Source organism: Haliaeetus albicilla, chromosome 7 (assembly GCF_947461875.1).
Source record: "Haliaeetus albicilla chromosome 7, bHalAlb1.1, whole genome shotgun sequence".
Taxonomy (NCBI): Eukaryota; Metazoa; Chordata; class Aves; order Accipitriformes; family Accipitridae; genus Haliaeetus; species Haliaeetus albicilla.
Genome location: NC_091489.1, coordinates 37,589,448 through 37,613,599, shown reverse-complemented (window position 1 = coordinate 37,613,599; position 24,152 = coordinate 37,589,448). Strand labels below are relative to the sequence as shown.

General features: G+C 42.8%; 1 protein-coding gene across 7 annotated transcripts in view; it reads left to right on the top strand.

Moving 5' to 3' along the window:
• KIZ (kizuna centrosomal protein) overlaps positions 1-21,419 on the top strand; it is a 52,185-nt gene extending 30,766 nt beyond the window's left edge. For 4 of the 7 annotated variants that reach the window (XM_069787775.1, XM_069787774.1, XM_069787778.1 and 1 more), the window contains 5 exons: positions 650-809; positions 1,808-1,888; positions 11,275-11,374; positions 19,348-19,391; positions 21,180-21,419. In XM_069787775.1, coding sequence (XP_069643876.1) covers positions 650-809; positions 1,808-1,888; positions 11,275-11,374; positions 19,348-19,391; positions 21,180-21,283 — 489 coding nt within the window. In that variant the 3' untranslated portion in view covers positions 21,284-21,419. The other 3 variants (XM_069787777.1, XM_069787779.1, XM_069787780.1) reach the window with 3 other exon arrangements.
• Positions 21,420-24,152: the final 2,733 nt, after the last annotated feature.

The following is a 24,152-nucleotide window of genomic DNA, read 5'->3' as shown; positions in this document are numbered from 1 at the left end:
CTCGGCCATATTTATGGTATGTTCAGCTCCCTGTAAAGGTACTGTCTTCCAGCTTAAATTTTTGCATCAAAAATATGTTTAACTATGGAGGTCTGAATAGTGCTGCTGCAGAGGGCTGCACACACAGGCAGGAGAGAACAAACTTCATGAACGTGCAGCAGTAGTACAGATTAAAATCAGAACCGTGCCTGGCTGAGGCTAGCTTGGGCAAGCTGTGGATCAGGTTCTCTGCCTTTGGGTTCATCAGTCTCGGTGGTGTTTTAAGCTGCAGGCTTTTGCCAACACTGTGGGTTAACTTGCCTTACTGCTGTGTGCCTGAAATGGAGAGATTTCTTCTCAGTCTGTTGCTGTTGCAGCATATTTGATACACCCTCCTGTTTTGCTTACCCTGAATGCGTGAGGCAGGGAATACTGAGAATGTCCAGAAAACCTAGTGATTAAAAGAATAATTCAAAGTTTGTGTTACTTCAAGGCAGAATGCAATTCCTGAGCTAGCGCCGATTTAACTCGGAGGTAATTTAACATCTAACAAAAACACCCTGGAAACAGATTACACCGTGAAGTGTAGATGAGCCTAAATGTATGTTGGAAAATGCTCCAGACGAAGGATAATAGGGCTGCGGCTATTTTTATTTTTTTAATGCTGCAGGCTCTACCGGTGTTGAGAGAGGCCCTTCCAGAAGAGTGTGGGGATAGGTCATCTATTCAGAGTAATGAATCATCTTACAGCTTGCCATCGATCCCAAACGACGGCAGGGAAATAAAGCAGGCGAAACACACTCCCCGGCTCGCTGGCACAGGAGGACAAGGTAACAAGTGTTACAAGGTCCGGCTGTGCGCTTGAAGTTAGTGTCCTTCTCTGTATGTATGTATTTTCTATCCAAATCTGCAGGGGACTGTATTATAGTGACTGGCAAATTAATGTATATTTGTCACGAACTTTGGAGGATTTTCCTAAATCTCTCAGTATCGTTTGTCATTCTTGTCACTTCTTAAAATGAGTGATGCCTATTGTGGCTAATTTTTTCTGCGGGAGGAGAAAACCAAGCCTTGTGGCAGCTATTAAAAATGGATCTATAGGTGTGCATGTGTTTAAAAAACATCTGCCATTTAGAAATTGTAGCATATATTTTTTGCCGTTGATTATAAAGCCAGACGGCAAAATAAATTTTCAAAAATAAAAGGGCTCATGCTGAGAAAGGTGTGTGGTGCCATTTGAGAGCTTAGAAGGTGAATACGTTTGTGAAAACCCAGTTAATTTCTTTAGATAAGGAAGTAATATATTAGTCCGGTGTAATAACCGGCAACGGCAACTTGCTCAGTCTGCTCTCAGAGCATCCCTTACATCAAAGTCCGGAAGAGGCAGGCAATTAGGTTGCAATGCTCTTTACACAACAAATGTAAACAAACTGCTTTAGGCCTCCTAAATTCACGCGACTTTTATCCGCTGAGGAGACAGAGACTTTGATTTAAACTAATTTTCCGTGGTCGGTATGATCTACGCTGCTGCTGTCGGGCTGCTGGACGAGATCGCAGAGTTACTGTGGGTTGTTTGTTTCCTAAATCCCATTGGGTCTTAAATTATTTAAGACATTTGGTTAGCTTGTCCTTTTCTCTGGAAGCTACAGAGAGGCAGGGTAGCCTCGCATGCGAGGAAAGTTCACAGTAGGCACCTCTTTTAAGAACGGTAATGGATAGTTTAGATCAATAAACAAGAGATAACAAAAGTGAGAAATTAAAGGGAGTAGGGCTTAAAAGCAAACAAACCAGTCTGATCACTGCGACTTTGAAATGTGTTTCATTATAGTGTGTTCACATCCAGAAGTCACAAGCTGGTGTGAAGATGAGAGCAAGGAAGAAAGCATGGTTGAAAAGATTGCTATTACAGGTAAAAGTAATGGCTGCATATTAACCTCAAATCCAGTATTCAACTTTATTATATAATCAAAACATGGCATTTTAGTGGTTTGGGTCCACTAATAGTGAGTAAATTCAGCTACTACATACTGAGCGCAAAGATTAAACGTAAGATCATAAAGTCCACGCTCATGTTAACATAAACCAAGATGGAAAATAACAGCGCCTATTTAATTCCTTGTAATCATGTTATACATTTAAACCATGTGAATATCCTGTCATTTAGCCTTTCAGGTCCCGGTATCAGTGTTACAAAGGTCAGTCTCCATGGGGAAGATCCAGTAATTATATGGCAAACTACAGATGTTTCTGATTTGATTCTTTTCTTTTCTCGAGTAATTGAATGTGTATCATTAGAATAAGCGCAGGGAAAAGCCCTGCTAGCCAGGAAGCCTTGCCTTCGTCTCTGTTACAAAAGCTGACTGATAACACAAAATTTTTAGCAATAAGGTTTTATCAAGACGTGTTCAGATCCTCCCGCAGCAGATGTGTGAAGCTTGCTTAGGATCCTGAGATGTTGCTGCTTTTCGGTCCTGGGGTATCAATAACACATTAGTATTCAGGGCAGGGCTCTTTGCAATGAGTCTCAATTTGCTTTTGCCTGATTTTGTGAAGTCATGGGCTGCTTCCTTATAAATTTTGATGTTTGGCTAAATATTTATTTATGCAGGTGTGTACTCCGACAGAAAGGTGCGAGGGCATCTGCTTATGCAACACTCGCTGTTGCTTTTCTGCTCTTTTACGGCTTCAAAATAGCCTGTCTTTCAGAGGGCAATTCATTTCTCTATAGAGGTTTTCCTCTGCTGCTTTTTGAGCCTAATTTGCAGCTGAAATATAAAAATGTGCTTCTTGTACTCCTGAATTATACTGCAGCAATAGTATTCCTATGTTAGCCCAATAAAACTTAGATTTTATTTTTTTTCTAGAGAGTAGAATGCTTTCCATTTTCCTGCTTATTAAACTGTCCTTCAGTCACACATGGCAGTGTATTTTAAAACATGAATTGCATTAATTTTCAGAGGAATTAAAAGCCACTTAAATCTTTTTAATGAAACAAAACACACTTCTCATTTGAAAATTAATCTAAAATTTTTCAAATCTTGGGATTGGTTCGATTTTGTTTAACTTAAGAGGATTCAAATTTGAGGGTTGGGGTTTAAGTTCCCTAAACTGCAGAGAGTGCCAGCAAGAACAATGTCAGGAACAGTGACTCCCTCCAACTAATGCCATCACTGATACTTTTTTTTTTTTTAAAGAGCATACCAGCTCTTGAGTTTGGATCTCCATAGCTGCCAATGGTTTTGGTTTGCTTCTCCCCACCCTGAATTTTATGACTTACCAGTACTAGTTTTAGCTATGATTTTGCATACAAATTTGTCAGGGAATTCTCTATTGCAGTTTTTCCTGCTGGGGACCCTGATGGTGTGTGCGGCTGGTTGCTGTGTTAGATGTCAGTTAGTCAAAAGCTAAGCCACAATGGACATCCCCCTTTCCTACTTCTCCCGTAGCTTTCTCACTGAATGGGCATGCAAATACTAATCCTTTCTATTAGTAAAACTGCTGAGAAACTCTCCGTAACCTAAACACTGAAACCGGTAACTTCAGTTTAAAATCTGTTCTTTCTGAGTCTGCTTTATTTACTGTTTTGTTGCAGCGTGTTTCCAGTATCCAGCGGTTGCATTGTCTCTAGGAGTGAGGCTTTTCATATCTCACTTGAAAGCAAAGTTGCTCCTTTCAGATGCGATTCATCTTCAGCCCATGATCTTCTCTGGGCTTCTTGTTCTCTTCTGGCTCCTCGCCCTTCCAGCCTGTCGCTTTTTTCATTTTTGCTCATCATTATTTGCTGTAGATTGCGGCCCTGGAGCTCTGAAATTGTTCTGTGCCTAAAACAGAGACAGCATTTCTGTGCATTGTCTCTTGGGTTCAAATGACTTGTTTGAGGGTTTGGCTCTCTGTTTTTAGATGGCCTGATATTTAATGTCCATTCTGTACACGATCGTTTTGCTGTACAACTTTTTCTAAGCTTAAGGGATACAAATTTTGGTTTTTTTCAGTACTTGCTGAATTCTTTAAGGGCTTTAAGTGTTGGTTTGAAACACTAAAAGCCCCAAGGCTTCCGAGTTTTGATGGACTTCATTGTGAGAGCTGGGTGGACATGCTTCCAAGCAGTCTTCTGTGATGGCACTTTACGAATACTTCTATAGTTTGGGTTTATTTTTCTTCTGTAACAGAAAAAAAGAACCAAAATATTTATTTGTTTTAATATTCTTTAAATATTCCAGAAATATTTGTATTTTTTTTAATGCCTGTAGGGGAGGAAGGAGATAGCTGTGTGGCTTTGGGGAAAGGGCTTTAGAGTCAGAGCTGGCATGGTGTTGGATGTCACTTAGGGACAGCCTGAAACTGCTCGTGAGACTTCACCCAGAGCTCTTCTAAAGAGAGGCTTGGACTGAAACATCTGCTGAGCTGTTCCCATCCCTGGCAGGCCACATGAGCTTTGCAAACCCATAGTCACCTGGGGGCATGGGGGCAATGTAGCTCATAGCATAAAGATGGTTTCTTTCCTAAGCTTGTGGAAGGCTGTGTTGTGATAATTGACTTTAAAAGGATTGTATTTTGTGTATGGTCTCACCCAGAGAGGAGTTAGCTATTAATAGCAATCTCATTTTTTACCAGGTTATATGAGGATAGAGGAGGATATGTGGATCCGTTCTCATTTTCTTCATGGATGCTTTGTTTTTTTGTCGTGGGAAGATATGTAAAATAAATTGTTCAGCTTTTTTGCTGTTCCTGAGGTATGCGAATAATGCCAGATGAAAAAAGAAAGGATAAACCCCATTATTTCTTGTTTTGCTGGATGCCTGTTCAAGAGTCTCATTTATGAGCAGGAAACTGCTGATTTTACTGAAGGGGCAGGTTTGTTAAATCTTTACCAAAACCAGATTCTCTCTACCCTTCATTTATGTCTTTGATTTAAATAGACATTAAAGCTATAAAGCATTTGAATAAAAAAGGCGTTACTTCTCCATTCATCAGGCTTCACTTTCACAACATCTTGAATGTCACCTTCCAGCTACTCTCCAGGTATAAAATCTCTAATGTAGAAATAAGGAGGGAAAACCCTCTTAAGAAAAAAAAATTAGCCCTTCTTTATATATGATAAGAGAACATGAAAGGGCACAAATGAAATTCTCCTTTCCTTTTTAGGTCACCTTTAATGAGCCAATAATCCTGCCAACACTTTTCCTACACCCACGCATCCTTCCTCACAGGTCCTCCTTTGAGCTTCAAGTTAAAAGGTTCCCGAGCTTCCACTTGGAGTGCACTAATAAAGGTGTTAATAAGTCTACCCAACTTTTTGCTTCATTTGATATCAACCCATTCACAACTGCTCTTATGAAAAAAGTTCATTTGTACGTGATTAATTGCTGCTGCTGTTATGGTCTGACAGAACTACCTTGGGACAGCGTAAGATTGTACGTTTTGCTTAAATTAGTTTGGATTACGTACTCCAGTAGGTGATATTTTATGCTGCTCAACTTAAGTTCCTGAAAGACCTCAGAGTCTTTTTATAGTTATGAATTCTGGGTGAAAATTCTTCTTCGATCTTTAAACAGAGGCAGCAGCTTCTAGGAGTATTCTCACTGGATGGCTTGCTCCACTGATATTTCCTGAGTTCACTGGTCATCCAAGTGTCTGCTCTTGAAAGGATAGCATCGTATGTTGGTATATTATTATGATAAGAGGATTTATCCTCTTTTTCATTTAAAGGAAGAGGGGAGATATTTGTTGGTATTTGACCTACTTCTGGATACTGGCTATCTCATTGTTCTGCTCAGGTTTTAATTTGGAGATTTTTTTTCTGTCTGTTTGCTCTCCAAAGAGGACATCCTTTTATCAGATTTGCAGGTAGCCTTTATCTTCTCTCTGTATGCAAGTTTTTTGCTTTATTGCAAGGGCAATCAATGTGTAGAAGAGCCCGCATACAGCCAGGACTCACACCTCTGGTCCCAAGGCAGAGGCGTGCACGGCGGCCATTGGTGTGCTGGCAGTGGCATGGTGGCTGACAGCCCACCTTTAATCCTGCGTAGCTCTTTGTAGATTGTCAGCAAGCGCAGTAATTAGTGTTATTGTGGTGGAGGAGCTTGTTTAGATTTAAAGTTGTTCTGGGCAGGAGCTATTGTTAGTTTTCTATTTTGGTACAGGACCTAGCAGTATGGCAGCCCAGACCTACCAGGACTTCTGAATGTGGATGCAGTAACTATTGCCAAGGTAACTGTAAAGCTACACAGCTTGCAGGCTCAGCTGATCCTGATAATATTCCTTTCAAGGCATTATTGACTTTGAAGTCTAGTGACAACTGAAATACCCAAGCTGCTAACTATTTTATTGGTGATAAAAGCACACAGAAAAAGCTAAGTTCCTTTTGGTGTAGGTTCTCACTTGCATATGGGAGGAAGATACGGACACGTGTCTGGGTTGAGTCTGCGAAAGCACTGGGGTCTTTTGGCCTCCAACTACCCTCGTTTGCATATGGGATTATTGATTGTTATTGGAAATAATGGATGATAGCTCTTTATAGCTTTTGAGTGGCATACAAAGTGCTCTTGTTCCGCTCCCGGTAGAGCAGCACCTACTATTCTGCTTCTACGGCTTGCTTACGTGCTTTGTTGCTTAGGTCGAAGACTTCAGTTTTGCTCACAAACCGTACGGGCTACACATGAACACAGTGGTATTTCTGTTTTCCCAGTGTGCATTTTAAAAACCATCAACCTTGTGATTTAGCTTTTCCATTTCCAGACAAGCGGAGTCAAGCACTTGGAGATTGTTTGTGGAAAGACAATTTGGTGTCTGCAGATGACTTTTCTATGCTGGGACTCTAGCTGCAGTGAAGGGCTTTAATGCTGGTTTTGATGTTTAAAAGGTGTGGGCTTCTTCCTCTGTGGGACAGGTAATAAAATTAGCAAGATATAAATGTTGCAAGTGTGAGGCCAAGAGCTTTCTTATCTCTTCAGTTGCAGAAAATTACATGACATCACTTTTTTAGCCGCTGAGATGTTTGGCTATAAATTGATAGATGCTGCAGCCTAGGCCATAGAGGGAGGAACACAGAGAAAATACCTTCTTTTCAGTTCTGGGCTGGTACAGTGTGTTCTGGGTTAAAATCAGTTTAATGGTTTGGCAGAACAAAATAATAGTAGTTCATTATGCAACAACAGTGGTTTTTTTCCTGGAATTGTTGGCTAATGAAGAAAACTACACCCATTTTGTTCAGAACAAAATTGTAAAAGCTGACATGAAAGCTGCTTTGACCCATGCTGACTGCACAATTAATTCAAAGTTGAAAAGTGTGGAGTGTTTTTAATTAATAGTGGTATTGCAGATCCTTTGCTAGTTCTGAGTGGAAGGAACAATGCATAGGGAAAAAGGTGCAAGGAGAGCTGTGTTGTCTGTCTGGGACACACCAGCTCCCATTCTGCTGCAGTATTGCTCAAATGATTGGATTAAGATCTTTCCATTATTAACATCCCAGTTTGTGTTTAAAGTCTGAGTTTTATCAAGCTTGTTCAGTTGTGTCTGTGCCGTACAGGCTGGTCCCTCAGACTGACTAAATGCTCAAAGCACCCCATCCAGACAGCTTCACCCCTGTGTGCCTGCGTTGCTTCTGGGGTGTCTCTGGAACATGAGAGCTGGTGGTGTGGTGAGGCTGCTCCTTCTGTAGACCGCTTAGGCAGAGAACATCAAGCAGAAGCAGATAGCATCTGTCTGAATTTACCAAATCGGGATGGGAAGGGAGAGGTGCTTTTTACCAAGCCTGTGTATGGCCCAGGAGGCATTATGAGATGGCCGTCGGGAGCCGCTGCTCTCCAGCAGCGCTGTCACTGCCTGCAGCCACCCTCTCGGCTCTGCTTCTGCTTCCCAGTGCCACTGCTCCCTGCTGAATGACTTCTATGGCACTGGCAATTCTTTTATCCAAGAGTTTCAGTCTGCACGCTGCTGATGCCCTCTCAACGTAGCTTTTTTTTCTTTTCTTTTTTCTTTTTTTGCCTCTTCTCCACTCGGTGCATCTTTCTTGCCAGCGCTGTTGTGTTCTGCTGTGTGCTCAGGGATAAATGTGTATTTGTGTTTCAGCATAGCATGCCTCTCGCTGTCCCCAGCCTGTGACAGGAAGGGTGTTCTTGGCTGTTATAGCACGACAAGTTAGATGTTTCTGGCAAAACAAACAACAAAAACACGCACACAACCCAAAATAAGTGTCTTTTTGAACTGAGTTGCATTTAACCTTAAGCATGATGATCGGTTTTATGAAGGAAATACACTGATCTGCATAAGGGTTTTATGGCATGATGCAGTTCTATCAGGAGTGAAGTGCTTAAGGGTTTTCTCTCCTAGCAGCGTATTTCTTGTATCTTCTCTGCCCTGTACGTTGTACCAATCGCTTGTGCTTTCTCACAATGGTGAAGCAAGTATTGCTGTGCGCCCAGGTTGGGCTGGTTTTGTTAGCGCTGCACGTCCATAACCGAGACTCTTCCTTTCTGCCACCTCACAATGCGGACACGTTGTGGAAGGCATGGAGATTAAGCGGATGAGTGGGGTAGGAAGAGGTAAGAGCAGGTGATTGCTCAGCACACAAAGCAGCAGTCACTGCGCACTGATTACGCGTTGTCAGAGACTTCGTGGGTGCCGCAGCCCAGATGAATCGCCGCAGCAGGCTTTCCAGGGGGGTGAGCTGGTGGGCTTAGGAGTTCCTAGAAGGATCTCCCATTTCTGTAGGGTGTGTAGGGTGTAAGTCAGCACAAAGATGCTCGAGGGGAGAGACTGGACTAATTGGCAAGGCAGTCTGGTGTAACTAAGGCAGAAGTGGGGACTGACAGCCCAGCATTGTATTACCATTGACAGATAAGGCAAAGCTGGGCTCTGAAGTGTCTTAAAGGTGAAGAACAAGTAGTTTGTGTTACTGTTTGATGTTGCGAAGGAAGGGGAGCCAGTGCAGGTACAGAAAGCTTGGGAGAATGGTCTTTTGAGGCTGATGTGTGTGCAAAAGCTGTAAGGAGAGTTGCATGACAACAGGGCCCAGTTTGAGTTTTGGTAAGGCTGGCAAAGACCTGGACTTTTAAGTGCCAACTGGTAAGGTGTGGCGGGTATGCCTGGATCAAAGATGGGCTCCATGTCACTGCCCTGAGGGATGGGAAGAGCATTCAACAGCAACAGAGAAAGTTACTCATGCACAGGTAGAAGCGCTTCCCTGAGTTTGCAGATATGTTCCTGCTGCAGGGGACCCCATCGACAGAAAGCTACGTATCGGGTCCCTGCTCAGGGTCGGGTTCCCAGGCTTAGCCTTAAACATGGAAGGCTTTGAGAAGCACGCACCGCATACAGCCACTTAACCGGTGTGCTAACACCCTCTGAAGCTGCCATCCGCTCTGGAAACTCTACCTGTTACAGTTGGGAAAGAGGAAAAGCGTGCAGCTCATTAACAGACTGTAATGAGGTACATATGTCCTTCTGCATGTGCAGGGCTGAAATGGGAAGGGTGGTTAGAACTGATGATTTGTGTGGAGCCCATTTGGTTCACGTTCTCCTTCACACAAGGAGCGAGCCATGCGCCGGAGCCATGTCTGAGAGTACATGTAACTGGATTTTGAATGTTCGCAGAGTCTATGGCCTGTTATGTTCTGTTAGCTGGGCACAGCTTGCTTGTGCAAGGCTTTCTCGAGGCAGAGGGATGCTCTCCTGAAGCAAAGCCTGCTCTATCCCCAGGCAAGAAGTGAGCACGTAATCTCGGACGTGTTGTGTGTTGTAGTTTGAATCCGTGCATGAGGTGCCCTGAAAAACACCCCCATATTAAGTGCTTTATTGCTGGAGTGAAAAGCAGTTTCTGGGAGTTCTGACTTGATTAGATTAAATTAGCTTTTTTACTTTCCCAAAGTGATGTACAAACAAGCGTGACTATTCGTTCCTTTGTGGTCAGGGGTTTCTCAGTGCATGCCCACACTGCTCAGTCTGTGGGTCTGAGCTGCCATCAGTCTTGTATCCAGGACGTCCTCTGTGATCTCCGCAGGTCTCTGCTCCTCTGTGCATGTACATCATGGGAAAGGGAGGTGTCCCCCTTTTTTCCTTTTCTTTTTTTTCTCCTTTTCTCTGTTTTTCCCCTCCCATTCTTGATTTCTTTTTTTCTCCATGCATTCTCTGGGAAGTGGTCGGACTTTGTTCGCAAGCAGCATGCTGCTGCCAGTGCAGCACCTGTGCCCGAGCACTGCCATCCCCTGTGCCAGTCTGGCATCTTGCACCTCTTTGTTGCTGAGACCGAGCAAGATTTGTGCTACTGAAATCCAAGCGCAGAGTGGTGTGAGCTGCTGGAGCGGACTGGTGATGTGCACAGCCAGTTAGAAAGTAGAGTGTCCAAGATGTACAGAAATACTAAATTATCCTGGGTTGGAATGAAGTTGGAAACAATCAGGGCTTGTTTATAACTTCAGTACTTTTATATATAAATATTTTCATATATATATGCAAAGTAGCCTTTCAAAGTGGGATTTGTACTTGAGCATCATGTTCTTTGGGAACGAGTACAAAGATGAGCAAATGTACAATTCCAGTGAATGAATTCATTTACCTCTTTTTTTTTTTTTTTTTTTTTTAAATCAATCTCTACAGAATGGAAATGAGATACACAGAGCGGGGGGGTGAAAGGAAAGAAAGGACAGCATGGATAAAAGGTTTTGAAATAGCTGTGTATTTAGCTGTTTAAGTCATAAAAATCCCAAGATTTGTGTCTCCCAAATGCAGCTCTATTTCAAGAGAATGGTTGAAAATACTGATGTATCAAATAATATTAAGAGAACTGTAACTATCCTATACAAAAAATAATCTACATTTAAGGGGAAGGGAAATAAAAATAAATTTGCTTCCTGATTAACTAAAGAAATGAGAACTCAGGAATTAAAAAAAAAAAAAAAAGAGTAGAAAGACCTCAGAAATCCTTTTAAGTTTTGTGTGAAGTTACCATGATGCAATACAGCTCTTAAAAGAATCTCAGTGTTTGCTCTTTTTTCTAAAATGAGGTAAAGCATATAGAAATTTCACTATTCACAAGAAATCATCATCAGAAAACTGATAGTGAGGGACTCTTGTTTTTTGTGTGTTTAACTGATTTCCACTTAATCATGAGCAAGCAGTCCTGAGGCAGATACCATAACTGTGTGCTCTTCTCTGGACTTTGTCATCAAACTGAGACTGTGGCCATTATGTGCATCTATTTGAAAATAAGAGTGTGTTGCTGCTAGGCACTGCACGCTGTCATAAGGTCCAGCCATCATTATTTGAAAATTTACATTTCGTGTTTTCACTTAACAGGTCGGGATACTGGCGATAATAGTTCCAAAGCAAAAGCAGGCCAAGAAATGCATTCAGAAACTAGTTCTTCACCAAATGAAAGAAGTCCTCCCTTCTCAAGGTAAAGTTGTTAAATCTTGTAACATTTGAAATGCTTCTGTAGAATGAGAAGCGCTGACAGAAAATCCCTGAAGCTCCAATTAATTTATTTTTTACTTGATCTAGGGTTAAGGTTTGTATTTATGTTTATCTAATATAACATCTTAAACTTTGGTACACCTTAGAAAATATTTGTGCCACAGCCAAGTATTGTTTTGCAGCTGTTGTTTTCTCATTTTAAGACTCAATTGACATCTCGGTGAACCACAAATTAGCGTGTACAGCTGCTCTCAGTAGGGCTACTCAGGGGCCGGACAATAGGAGTTGTCAGGAGAGGGGCAGACATAAAACATAAAGTCTTCAAGAAATAAAGTGGTGGGTTTCTTCTCCATGTATCTGAGATGTAAACTAGCTGTAACTGGATAACGCTTTTCATGGGCTCAGGGTTTGGGTTTTTTTTTTATATTTACTGGGGTATTTATAACTTGCCTTTCTTGCTTTCCAACTGAGTAGGTTTAATTAATGGCCTCACATGTACCTAAAGGCTGCAGGTTTTCTTTTTTTTTTTCTTTTTTTTATTTTAAGAAAAAAAGTTGGTTTGTGGGTTTTTGGGGGGATTTTTGTGTGCGGGTTTAACTACAGCAGTTCCCTTTGGGTCCCTGAGCAGTTCTGTTGGATGTTCCTTGTATTCTTCATTGGCATGTAACAGTAATCAAACAGCAGCAATCAAATTAGTGGTCAAGAAGCAGCAGAAAATAGGATATAACACAGCCATCTCATGAAATATTGGCTGGGCTTTAGATCCTTATCTGCTCTTATTAGAACAGCCCAGCAAGTGGGTGCTGCTGCTACGCGGCTCCTGGTCTGAAAACTGCCATCAATAGCACTCAGGAAAGGACTTTAAAGCATTTTGATAAATGTTTAACTCCTTCTGCTTATACGGCATCGCTATCTTTCTTTAGCTTTTTTATGCTGTTATTGATGAGGTCAGTTCCAATTTTGCAAGTGTTGTTCTGCATTTTGTGGTAAAATCACAGTATTTCTGTAATTCTTCAAGTACAGTAAATACAAGCTGTAATACAGTATTGATGAATGGCATTCATGCTTTTCTTTAGGATTAATTTTATAGTCTTATGCTCAAACTCTTTTTTTCTTTTTTCTTTTCTTTTTAAATTTTCTGAAACTTTGAGAATGATGTTCCAAATCATACTATCTAATGCTGTGAAATGTAAGGGTGCTCCTATAGATGAATTTTTAAATGTTAAATTTTAATAATTTACTGAAGCCCAGGCAGCAGGAAGAAAAGGATCACGCCCTGGAGAACTTGCTTACAGCATCACTGCTAAGCACCTGAATAAAATATGTATAATTTAAAATGAACTATCTTTTTTAATTAAAAAAAAAAAGCCTCCAAGGTTTTTCCCCCTTGGATGTTGCACTGCTTGCTAATAATGCATTCGGCAACTTCAAAATACATTTTTCAGATGCTGTTCATACAGCGTACTTTTTTTGCTGTTTTTTTCAAATTCTTGTTTGCGATAGATTTTAAAATAATTTTCTCTGCCCTATAATTTCATGCCTTTCAGCACTGAGAAGCAAGTGCGCTTCATGTGCTGATACATGATGGTGCTGCTCTAAAAAAAGAAATCTCTCACAGCGGCTTAAAGTTAGTTTTTCAAAATAAGTCAAAAATAACGCAGCCTGCTAAACATGAAGTTTGTTAACAACCCTTGCTTTTGGACACTTGGCATCTGCTCTGCAGAGACCGAGAGTGGCAAAAGTAGTGAGAAAGATGGAGAAATGGAAAGGGCGGCCAGCCGCTTGTTTGCGGCCAGGACGCAGTGCAATTTCTTTGCCGCTCACATTTAAGCGCTCCACTTACTGCAGTCACTTCTCGGGCTTTATTGCTTTTACAAGTGGTCTCGAAACCCACTACTTGAGAATAAACATAACTGTGTAGCACTGCTGTGGTACTTTTTATAAATTCTTCTTTGCTCCGTTTTGTCACTGAGCTGATGAGTGACCTCGCAAAAGACCCTGCTGGACCTAAATAAAAAAAATGGCTTCCTCTGATGTCCTCCAGACAATAATTATGATGTGCCAGTTAAGCCCAAACTACAGCTGAGGGATTTTACTTTAAAGCAGAGGCTCGGGCGCAAAAATGCATTTATAGCTCTTTGTCTGGCACCTCATTATGTGTGGGCCTGATTCATTAAGTAATTGGTTTGCAGTTGTTTACATGAGTATTAAGGCTTTCTATTCAGCAGCCTTTGAGAGATACATTGTGCAAATGTTGCATGTTATGAATGCCGAATGAGGGGCAGGGGACCAGTCCTATTGGCTAAACACTGCGCTCTGTTGAAAAGCAAGAGAAAGAGATTGGGTGCTGCTTTGCATAGCAATGACTTTCTTAATAAGCTTTACAGATTAATACACACAAGCTATAAAAGATGCAAAGAGATACTCTTAGCACATTTATACATGCTCATTTCACTATTATGGTACTGGAGACGGGAAGAATTGAGGGCTTTCATATTCGGTTTTTCAGTGCGTGTCTTCAGTGCATGAGACTTAATAGAATCCGATGTTTATTGTATTATAAATCATGGGGAAGTAGGCAGATCTGCAACAGTTTATTATTAAAGATTCTTTCAATGTAAATCTTTTTCTGCCATTGTATTTCCTACAGCAAAATCATTTTGTGGTTGAGTGGGGATGAAAGGCATAATGTACGAAGGAGTGAGTCTTAATAGGAAGCTGCTCTCCGAGTAAAGACCACTTGTTCCCTTTTGTTCGGAGGTGCATGCCAGAGCTTCCTCTTCTCCCGCAAATATCATCCTGCTCTTTGCTTAGCTATAAAACTACTTTCTCCTGCCTTCATTTACTTTACTGAGGGAATATTTACGTGCACAGAGATGCAGCTTTCGTTTGAGGAGTTAGCGTTTTGCAGCAGAAAAGAGCACGTTAAATTGTACAATTACTTGGGGGAAAAGGTATCAGAAGTCAGGACTGAATCTCTCAGCGAGAGCGGGCAGCAGGCGATGTGTGTGGCATTTCATGGTCCTGTAGCGATGGATGCAGCCAGTGGAGGTCACTAGCTTTCTGGGTAATTCCGAATTTTTGATGCAAGCAGTTTATTTTTCTTTGACTTGTTTGCGCTGTCTCGTTTCGAAATAATCTGGAGATTAGAGATGCATTATCGACTGAGAACCAACGAACAATTTTAATTTGTCAGGACATAAACATGGTGTAAAGTATTTTAAACTTTGATTAATCTGTCTTCTGGAAGTAATCCGGTCTGGTCTCTGAAGGCAGCTTTCTAGTCGAAAGCCGCCTTTACCAAACACAGATGTAATGACATGCAAATAAAAGTTGGCAGATTATAATTCATCCTCTTAATTATCCTCGGGGGCGATGTTTAACACCGAGGCTGGCCATCGGGGGGCACTCGGGCTCTGCGCATCCCCCGCGTCCCCCCCTGCAAAACCGGCCCCGACATCCCTTGACTGGCTGGGGGGGAGAACAGCCCGCCTTGGCCGGGGCTCTGGGGAGAGTCTCCAGAGGTTTGGTGCTGGGAGCGCTCGGGAGATGCGTTTACCGGGAAATCCAGGGAAAGTGGCATAGCGTGTTTCCAGGCTCCTGAGAGATACACCTAGAAACCAGCCCGTATCCGGCTGTTGTATCCTCCTGCTGTACTTTCAGTTGTCACATCACTTCTGTAAGAAGCCAACTGTAAATTCAAGCACGTTTTTCTGACGTTACAGATATTTCTGTGAGCTTACTTTCCTAAATCATAGCATCCAGCTGTTGCAGAAATCGTAATGTTGTAGTGGGGATGCTCTACGGATATTTGTGGGGAATGGTTTGTGGGGAGAAGCAACAACATCTATCAAAATACGTTGCGTTTGTAGTACAGAGGAAATAGTTTATTTTTGCGGCGATGCCCTACGCTTTTCCGACACAGCTTCATCACAGCCCTGTGATGCAGTCTTTGTGTTAGCAGTTTCTCTAGGCAAGAATGGTAGGGTTTTTTCTTCAGCATGGTATATCTAAACAGCGAACGATCTTAAATGTAGCTCGATGTAGGTCTTTGTATCCTAAAAAAAAAGGTCATCCTGCTTGCCGTGTAATTACTTAAATTCAATAGTATTACTCCAATTCTGGCATGATGAATGGATTTTTTTAGTTTATACTGACTTTCCAGGGTGGGCAATACTTGTGATGCCCAGTTTCTAGTAAATGATCAGCAGAAAATGATAGAGCCCTCGGGGTTCTGCAGGAACTGGCAGGAAAGCGTACGATCATGGGGGATACCCAGCTGAGACTGTCACATCGGAGGCACTGCCACTAAGCAGCCTGGCCTGCTTACTACCAAGAGGCTTTTAGATGGTTTTGAAACATGCTTTTTAAAGATGGATCTACGAATCCGCATCCTTGCGTATTGCTGGGGAGAAGCTTCATCGCTTCTCTCGCTGAGGGTTAATAAGCACCACCCTGTGAAAAAGAAGTGCTCGATTTGTTTTCTGTGGCATGCTGCCTCAGCAGCGCTTGTGCAGGATGGAGGCACGCAGGCTTCGAGCCTCTGACAAGATTAGCTGGAGTATCAGTGTTCCTGACACTGCTACACTTTGTGTTTTGTTTGTTTTTCTGATAAAACTTGGCATTTGGGTGGTGTTTTTTTTCTCTTGGTGCTTGGGTGGTTTTTGTTGGTTTGTTTTTTTTTTTTTCTTTCCCCTTGATGTTTGGGTAGTTTTCTTTGTGGTGTTTGGTTTTGGGGTGGTTTTTTTTTTCTTTTTTTTGCAATTGGGTCTCTACCCCCCTTGGCGTTTGGGTGTCTTTTTTTACTTGACACTAAAACAGAGAGGTTCAACAGGTGCTATAGCAAAAAGATACTCAGAGTAAAGTAAACATTTTCTGCTGTTTTTCTGTGCGCCACCTCTATTAACTTGGCTCTTGTTGGTCTGGTATTTTCCTCTTAATATTAATTTTCTTTAGAGAGGGAAAAATATTTTCTTGGAGCTTTTTCATTTCTTATTGTTGCAGCATCTTCAATACAAAAAGCCTGTTTCATCACAGTAAAGGAGAGATTAAAAGGCCCTTTGAAGTTAAACTAGTTTGGGGTTTTTTCATTGTTAGAGCCTGGGTTCAGTTTGGAATTATTTTAGGGAAGAAGCAAATGTGTAAATGGATATTGAAGAGTCACGACGGGGGATTAGTCAAGGCAGTGAAACTGGCCTTACTTCATTTATACTCCTAAAATTTCTTCGCGGAGGTCTGTGTCGTTATTGTGTGCTCAGTATACCAGATGATAACTTTCATGATTGAATTTTGCAACGTAGAGATCTTCTTGCATCTTATCAGCCTTGACCAACACTTCAGACATAATTCAGTAATTTTATTCCCTGTTACAAAGCTATCTTGCAGCATTTTCCAGGCTTGGTTTGGTGGAGCTGCGATTTCCAATCTGGCCCTTCTGAAGTCCTAGCTCCATTCTTCCCTATCTCCCCAGGCGTTTCTCTGTGTGCCAACAGCTTTTGTGCCAAGCCTTTGCTGACGCCCTGTTCCCCGTCTTTCTCTTTATGGACTGCTGTGTCACGCTAACGCCCAGCTCCTGGGGTGCAGCGCTACAGCTCTGTGCTGTTCTGGGGGTGAATCCCATTCTACGTGCGGTGGGATAAGCTCCGGGAGGATGAACCCCAGCAAATAGATGGGTTTTGGTAGAATACAAACATCTGTCTCTCCCCCTCTCCTGTCAGCATTGACCACCTTCTTCATGGGAAGCCAGGCCAGAAGGAGGAAGGTTTCCAGACCTTCCTACAGCCATGGTGGTCCTTATCCGCTGCAACTTCTCCATGAGACCGCTGGCCTTCAGCCAGACCTGGAGCACCTCACAGTGCTTTGAGTTGTCCAGAGGACCAAGCCGCCTGAGACCTGGGAAGTCCTGCAGTGGTGGTCCCACACTCCACGTTGTGCGCAGTGGTCTTCAGCACAGCAGGGGCTCTGGGCCCAAATGACCAACCCTCTCGTGTTTGATCTGGGCTTGAACCATGGAGAGAAGTGGAGCAAAAAAATCACTTCTAGGGACCTCCTAGCATGGCTGAATAACAAAACCCCACATGCTTCCCTTCTTGACAATGGGAGACGAAGCAGCAGGCAGTGGAAGCGGTAGCTGCCAGCTGCCTGATCTTGTTTTACTGAACTACTTGAAGAGAAAATGGTTCTTGTGCAGTCTGCCACAGAAGTCACCTCTCAATTTGTAGCTCAGCAACAAGTGGTTTCTCTCTCTACACCCAGGGGAAAAACGATCCAGCTGCCAGAGTTGCAGCCTCTTGAGCACATTTTTATGGGCTAAGCCTGGGATACGTGGATCACCTCCTGGGAAATGCTGAGGGTCATGGAATCTCACCAAAGTGAACAAGAGTTAAGGGTGTTCATATTGCAGGACTCAGCCCAGAGGCTCCGACTTAAAATACTTGCTGGAAATAACTGTTGAGTAAATGTATTTGAACGAGAAGTTGAAGTGTAATGCAGTGTAGGGTTTGACTCTGAATAAAACAGAAAGGCATTTGCATGGTTTGCTAATGCTAAAATGGCAGACAAACATCTGAAGGCTAACATTTTGAACTTTTTTTACTTAATAAGCTAATAATTAGTTATATCACTGTTAATACTTTACTAGTATTGTTACTGTTACTAGTACTTAAGCCTCAGTTTGGTGTCTTGGTTGAACTTTGGCTACATTTAATATTCTATTTCAGGGATTTTTTTGTGTATCTGCAAAGAGGGAGGCTGTGTGCTAATGGCATTCACAGCTTGTAGAAAAGGAATGTGATTTAAAGAGTATGAGCTTTCTCTTATTTAGAAGGAAAAGTTCTTGTAACATAGGTAGCTGTAACATAATGAAACTTCCCCCTGCTTGAAGTTTAGCTTTCCAGCTGCAATCCGAAATTCTTACTGAATACAGTGGTACAAGACAAGCAGTGAATCATCTCTTTTTTTTTTATGTATCTCCTTCATAAATGCCTCCACAATAGTAGAATATTTTTAACTCCCCACTTTAAACAACTATGCATTAGCTGCCATGTCTTTAAATGAAATGCAGCAAATCATGTGGAATTTTTGACAGCTGATTGAGTCCTGTTTTGACTGTGACAACAGCTTCAAATTGCAGCTTGGCATTTGCTTATATTTTACTAGTTCACACAGCAATGTCACAAATATCTCCTATTTGATCTTCCTTATTAAAATCAGCTGAAGCTTTATTTTTAGAGCTTATTGCAGGACTGTTAATATAACAGTTAATTCTCCTACATCATTGCCCCTATGTGATTATTTCACAGCCCCAACACAATACACACGCTACACACAAAAGATCAAAATGATTCCAGCTTGTTTGAGAGATTCAAAAGGGCCTGTGATGCTCTAGACACAAGAGCAGTCATTTAACAGAACAGAGTCGCAACTGCATATACATCAAGGTAGATCAAAGGCAGCCGGGAGATTGCACATTTACATAGGGATGTGGATGATGCTATGGGAACCCAGTAGCTGGGCTGGAGGAGGACACTGGCAGGAAGGGGACTAAGGAAGTTCAGTGAGCATCGGTGGGGGGTGCTTTTATTTTTGTTTGGATTTTTTCTTTACTTTCTTTGCATTATCTGAAAGGCCGCAAAAGATAGACGGAGCTCTGATCCTTTGTACCCTTAATTCACTATTGGTGTAAATTGGAGCTGTTACCAAGGAATGACTCCAGTTCATGCTGCCTGAACATCTGGACCAGTCTCCCTGCTGCATGTTAATTTCTCCACTTTTTAGAAGACATAAAGGTGAAGAAACCCTTGACAAAATAATTATTTTTAAAGAAAAAGTAGTTACAGAAGTTACTGATTTTTTTTTTTAAACCACCTCACAGTTGTTTTTTTTTTTAAAAGTTGACTTACATTCTTTTAATTTTGTCACATTGTGCTGATTATTTGAAATCTTTCTCTTTTACAGGACTGAAACCAGGAAGGGAATGGTAGCTGCTATAAAATCCAAAGGTAAGAAGCCAATGTTACGCCCTTTAAAACAGATGTCTTTCTAAGTGTAATTTATATTGTAGAAAACCTCTAAGGACAACATCATGGAACTGAATAAAATATGGGCATGAGGAGATGGGAAAGCATGGAATGGCCCTGTCTCAATACAGGAGCCAGCAAATAGTTGTCAGTGGTATGGAAGGAGTAGTGATCTTTGCTTCGGGGTTCAAATCAAATCAAACAGTAGTGAACAGCAGGTGGGAGAAAGCCTAGAGAAGGAAAAACCTGATGTTTTCTTGATCTTCCCTTTGAAATATGAGTTGCAGAAGTGGATGGGCAGCAGCCCGTGTGTCTGCACAGTTACAATAGGTAGGTGCACAAAGGCGCCCGTGCACCTGGAACAAAAAATCTGGAACAGTTGTTTTCCACGAGCAAGCAGGCTTTCTTTTTTAGCTGGTGTTTGGGTCCTGCACATTTTCATTCTCCCCTGCATTTTGTTTTTCTCTTTTAACCACCATAAGGACCACTGGTGTCTGAAGTCACCTCTAATGGAGCCTTCTGTAAGTGAAGTCAGTGCTGGGAGCAGGCAGCTCTTCGCCTGGAGCCCAGCTTTAGGCACTATGCAGTCCCAAGTGGTACAGAACATATTTTAGAGGTGTGGTGTCTGGGCTGGTTTAAGGATGCCATAAACAACAGCTGCTGTGGTGCCATTTGAAAGGTGCCCTCACAACCCCAGCCCATTTCCTTCTCTGCTGAGGAATTTCATTTTTTTGGAGCCTTTCAGCCATGTTCAGCCTCTGCCCAGGTGTCAAGCATGGGAGCAAGCACAGGGTGCAGCCAGCGCCACTCTGATGTTCCCAGCCGAGTGCAGACCTGCAGTCCAGGGGGCCAGGGATATAGGATGAAAGATGCAGCTGCTCCATTTGTAGATAAGATGTTTATATAGCTTGTGCCATCAAAAGCGCTGAACGCATTAATGGTGCCTCAACCAAACATGAGCTGAAATTTCTGTAGGAGGTATGACAGCCTTCCTCCCTCCTGCTGCCTGAATCCCTGTTCCTGAGTCTTATGCCTCATTTGGGATATCGTGGCTACTGCACTGACTTTCGACAAACAGCAGCCCTCTGAAAGCAGACAGCACAGCTTTGTAAGTGACTGTGGGCTTGACTTGTGCTTCCCCATGTGCCCTGCTTTTTACTTTTTTTCAGGTCAAATGAATTTATGTATTGAGGAATCTCCCAGGCACTCTGAATTTAAATGTGATTCTGTTTATTTCAGTGAAATTGTTTGCTAATTCCCAGAGCTGTTTGTTAAAGCCATGCAGTTCTTTGAAGTCAATCTTGCCTGTATTTGATCCCATCTCAAAGTGGTCATTTTTCATGTGTGACATCATTGCCATTTTTATGCCAACTCTGTGATGTCATGCTCTGATTGTGACTTCACCGCAGGGTCAAGTAGAGGGAGAAAGTGGAACATAATAGACAAAGCTGTAATTCAGGCAGCAGCTGGTCAAGTAAATTGCTTGGAGTGGAAATGTTCTCTCAAGCTACCTTGAGGAACAATGAAGTGGGACCTCTGAATGAACCCACTGTTTGGCCACAGCAGCTCCGGTATTGGAGACCACGACGTATTGACAGCACGCTGTATTGGAAATGCACGCTGAGGTCTTGTGGTCTTCAAAACTCTGACCTTCTCTATAAGCCATGGTGTCTAGCTGCCCCTGGAGAGCTGTAAAATGATCATGTCTGTGACATAAATGACATAAACATGGAAAAGACTTTTTTTTTTTTTTTCTCTCCTCACCCTCAGCTTTCTGGGGCGAATCTGAAGACAGCAGCTCCGAGATTGAGGCTGCTTTGCGCCCACAAACTCACAGCACAGAAGCAGACGAATTTGATGACTTCTATGATTAAGATTCCCCCGCTCGCTTTTGGGAAGAAATAAGCAGTATCGTCTTGTGTATATTGAGAGTGCCACTGTTTAAAGTGCAGCTTATTGCTTTATATTCAAATAAAATTTAAATACAAAATAAATATTAGTTGGTACTGTTCATGGCCTTCCCGTATGCATGCTTTCTCTTAACTGCTAAGTGTTTTCCTGATCTGATGGCAAACCTGCCCTGTGAGACTGAGCCTTTTTGTGATTTATTTGGTTTTGGGGGATGAGTGAAGATCTGTCCTGAGATGCCTGCTTTCTCGGAGATGCTTGCACAGTGCTCGCCTCTGAGCGTTGTCACCTCGGAGGGTGGGGGCTGTCTATGAAACAACCTCCTCCTCAGGCAGGCAGCGGGGTCCCTCTGTGTAGTGTCCTGTTTCTTCATTGCTGGGGCTGGGCGCTGCTTGTCTGCAGTCCCCTGCTCACTGTGAGCATCTCCTGCCCGGTGCCAGCAGGACAGGTGCAGGACGCAGCTGTGTGACAGGTAACTCTTCTGTGTGGCAGAGGTGAGGAGGCTGCCACAGGTGAGGAGTCAAATCGCTAGTGATCTGGAACTGACAGTGCTATTTGATTGGCCAAATCCGGCTTGCCTCTCTCTTGCTGGGAACTGCTCAGTAGTGCCACTTCCTCCAACCAGCCTGATCGCTGCTTTTGTTGCACTGTGAATGCAAAGACTATCCTCTGCTGCTGCTTGTATGTATTCTGGTATTTCGAGCTAGACGGGGTTTTGAAGAAAGAAAGCGAGCATTCTGGGTATGCATACATATGCTACTCAGGGTGGGCTGGCATGTTTGATCTTTATCTTCTTCTGCAACAGATCAAGAAGAAGAAATGCATAAAATGTACATTTCTAATTCGGCACGTTTTGGAATAGAGCGGCATTTACATGTGGCAAGCCCCAGTGATTTTCTGCTTTTACTTGCTTTGTAAAATCCATGCTGGCATTGCTGTATGGACATCACAGTAATTGGATGACTCTAGGAGCTTCATGCATTTTTAATTTTCTCCTTTTAATTCCTTTTATCTAAAATTAAGTTCATTAAACATGAGATTTTCTTTCGAAGGGAGAAACCAGGGGACATATTAAAAAAAAAAATCTGTTCATAATTACGATAAGTTCAAAAGCAAAAAACAGCACCCCAATTAAACTCCACTGCAAAGCAGTACTGCATCTTTGAATACAGGCACCAATCTCTGGACCCAGTCCATCAAAAACAATTTTAAAATGGTAACAATATTCAATTTAATAAAAAAAGTGTGTGGTCCGAGACAAGCTTGAGAATATGAAATAAAGGCTTGCAGAAGGCTTGAAAATGAGAAGAAACCCTTAGTACAGATGTCTGCTGGCTTGCCTAATCTCGTGGTTTTCAGTCTAACATTGGCAATGGTGCAGTGCTGAATGTTCCAACAATGGGAAAATCAGCTGCATGAAGAATGGAGCTGGGTGGGTATATGACCAGGGCTGATGTCATGTGGGACAGCTGGACTTGACTAAAGGACTGAAGCTGGACTTTAGTGAAGGCTTTAATGTCCTCCCCCACAGTGCTGGGGTTTCCGTGCCTGTTTGACCACAGGCTATTTTGGATTAAGGCTCCTGTGATCCCTCCCTTCAGAGGCTGGCTAGCTGATACAGCCTCAGCCACAAAACCAGCAAAGATACCTCTGCCCTTCCCAATTTTTGCCACACCAGCTCCCCATGTCCTGTGGGACCACTGTCCCACAGAGAAGCCCCTGTGTTGTGTGATGGGCAAGTTAGTCAAGGGATTGGAGGTGTGTTGGGAGGAGAAGGCAGCCCATGGGGACCACAGGAGGTCTCCTGCTTCCCAAAGCAGCAATTCCCATGTGCCAGGCGATGGTGTGGGCTGTGCCAGGCTGCTGGAGAGGGTGGAACAGCTCCCAGCTCTTCATTGCTATGGCCAGCCTCAGTCAACACCTGGCTATCAAAGCCTCAAGGGGGCAGGGGATGGGAATCACAGGACCGTCCTGCAAATTGTGACCCTTGAAAACAAGTTCTGCGATTGATGGCAATGCGACCAGAAGGGCTGGCACGCTGTCATGCTGCTGCTCTTGGTGGACCACCAAGTAGGTTTAGGGGCTTCTCCTAGCAGCGTGTTGGAGGCTTACTGTTCTTCGTGTACTGCATGCTCAACGTCACCCAGGAGACCTGTATCGGAACCACTGTCTGAACCCACCATCCGAGGGCTGGTACCTCGCTGGGTCATCATTCCTTGCTGCTTTTTTCTGATCATCCCTAAGCCGTGGTAATTCATTCCTGATGGTCGTAGCCATCTGCTAAATGTAAGCTCACCAGCATGTCACACCACAGACAGACTATTGCTACGTGATTTTTTCAGTAAATGTCAGACCAAGGTTCATCTGGAAAAAGTCTCTCTAGCAGCCTGCGCTGCTAAGTAACATTGCATCAAATCCACAACACCTTTGTAGTTTTAAGCTCTTCCTGAGTGATTCTGGGTTCTTGATGTCAGCCCACTTTATATCTCTGCATGATACAAGGCACCCATCACCAGTCTTTGGTGCTTTCCATTCCCTCAGTCCAGCTCAGCCACAGACATGCAACTCGTGACAGATGACAGATGGCTTTGGGAGCTTCTGCTAAGGCAATATCTCTCTTTCGGTGTTCAAGCGATAGCCGAGTTCCTCCAGAGCATTATTTATTATACTCTTATTGTGCACAGACTCATTAGATGCAAAACATTCTGCCAGTCAACTTTATTCTGCTCCTTCACAGCTGTCATACTGGCAGCCCAAAGATGATGACAGATGATGGTGATGGACAGGGGGACTGTAATCAATACAGCCTTAACAGATTTAAATCAGCATGCCACT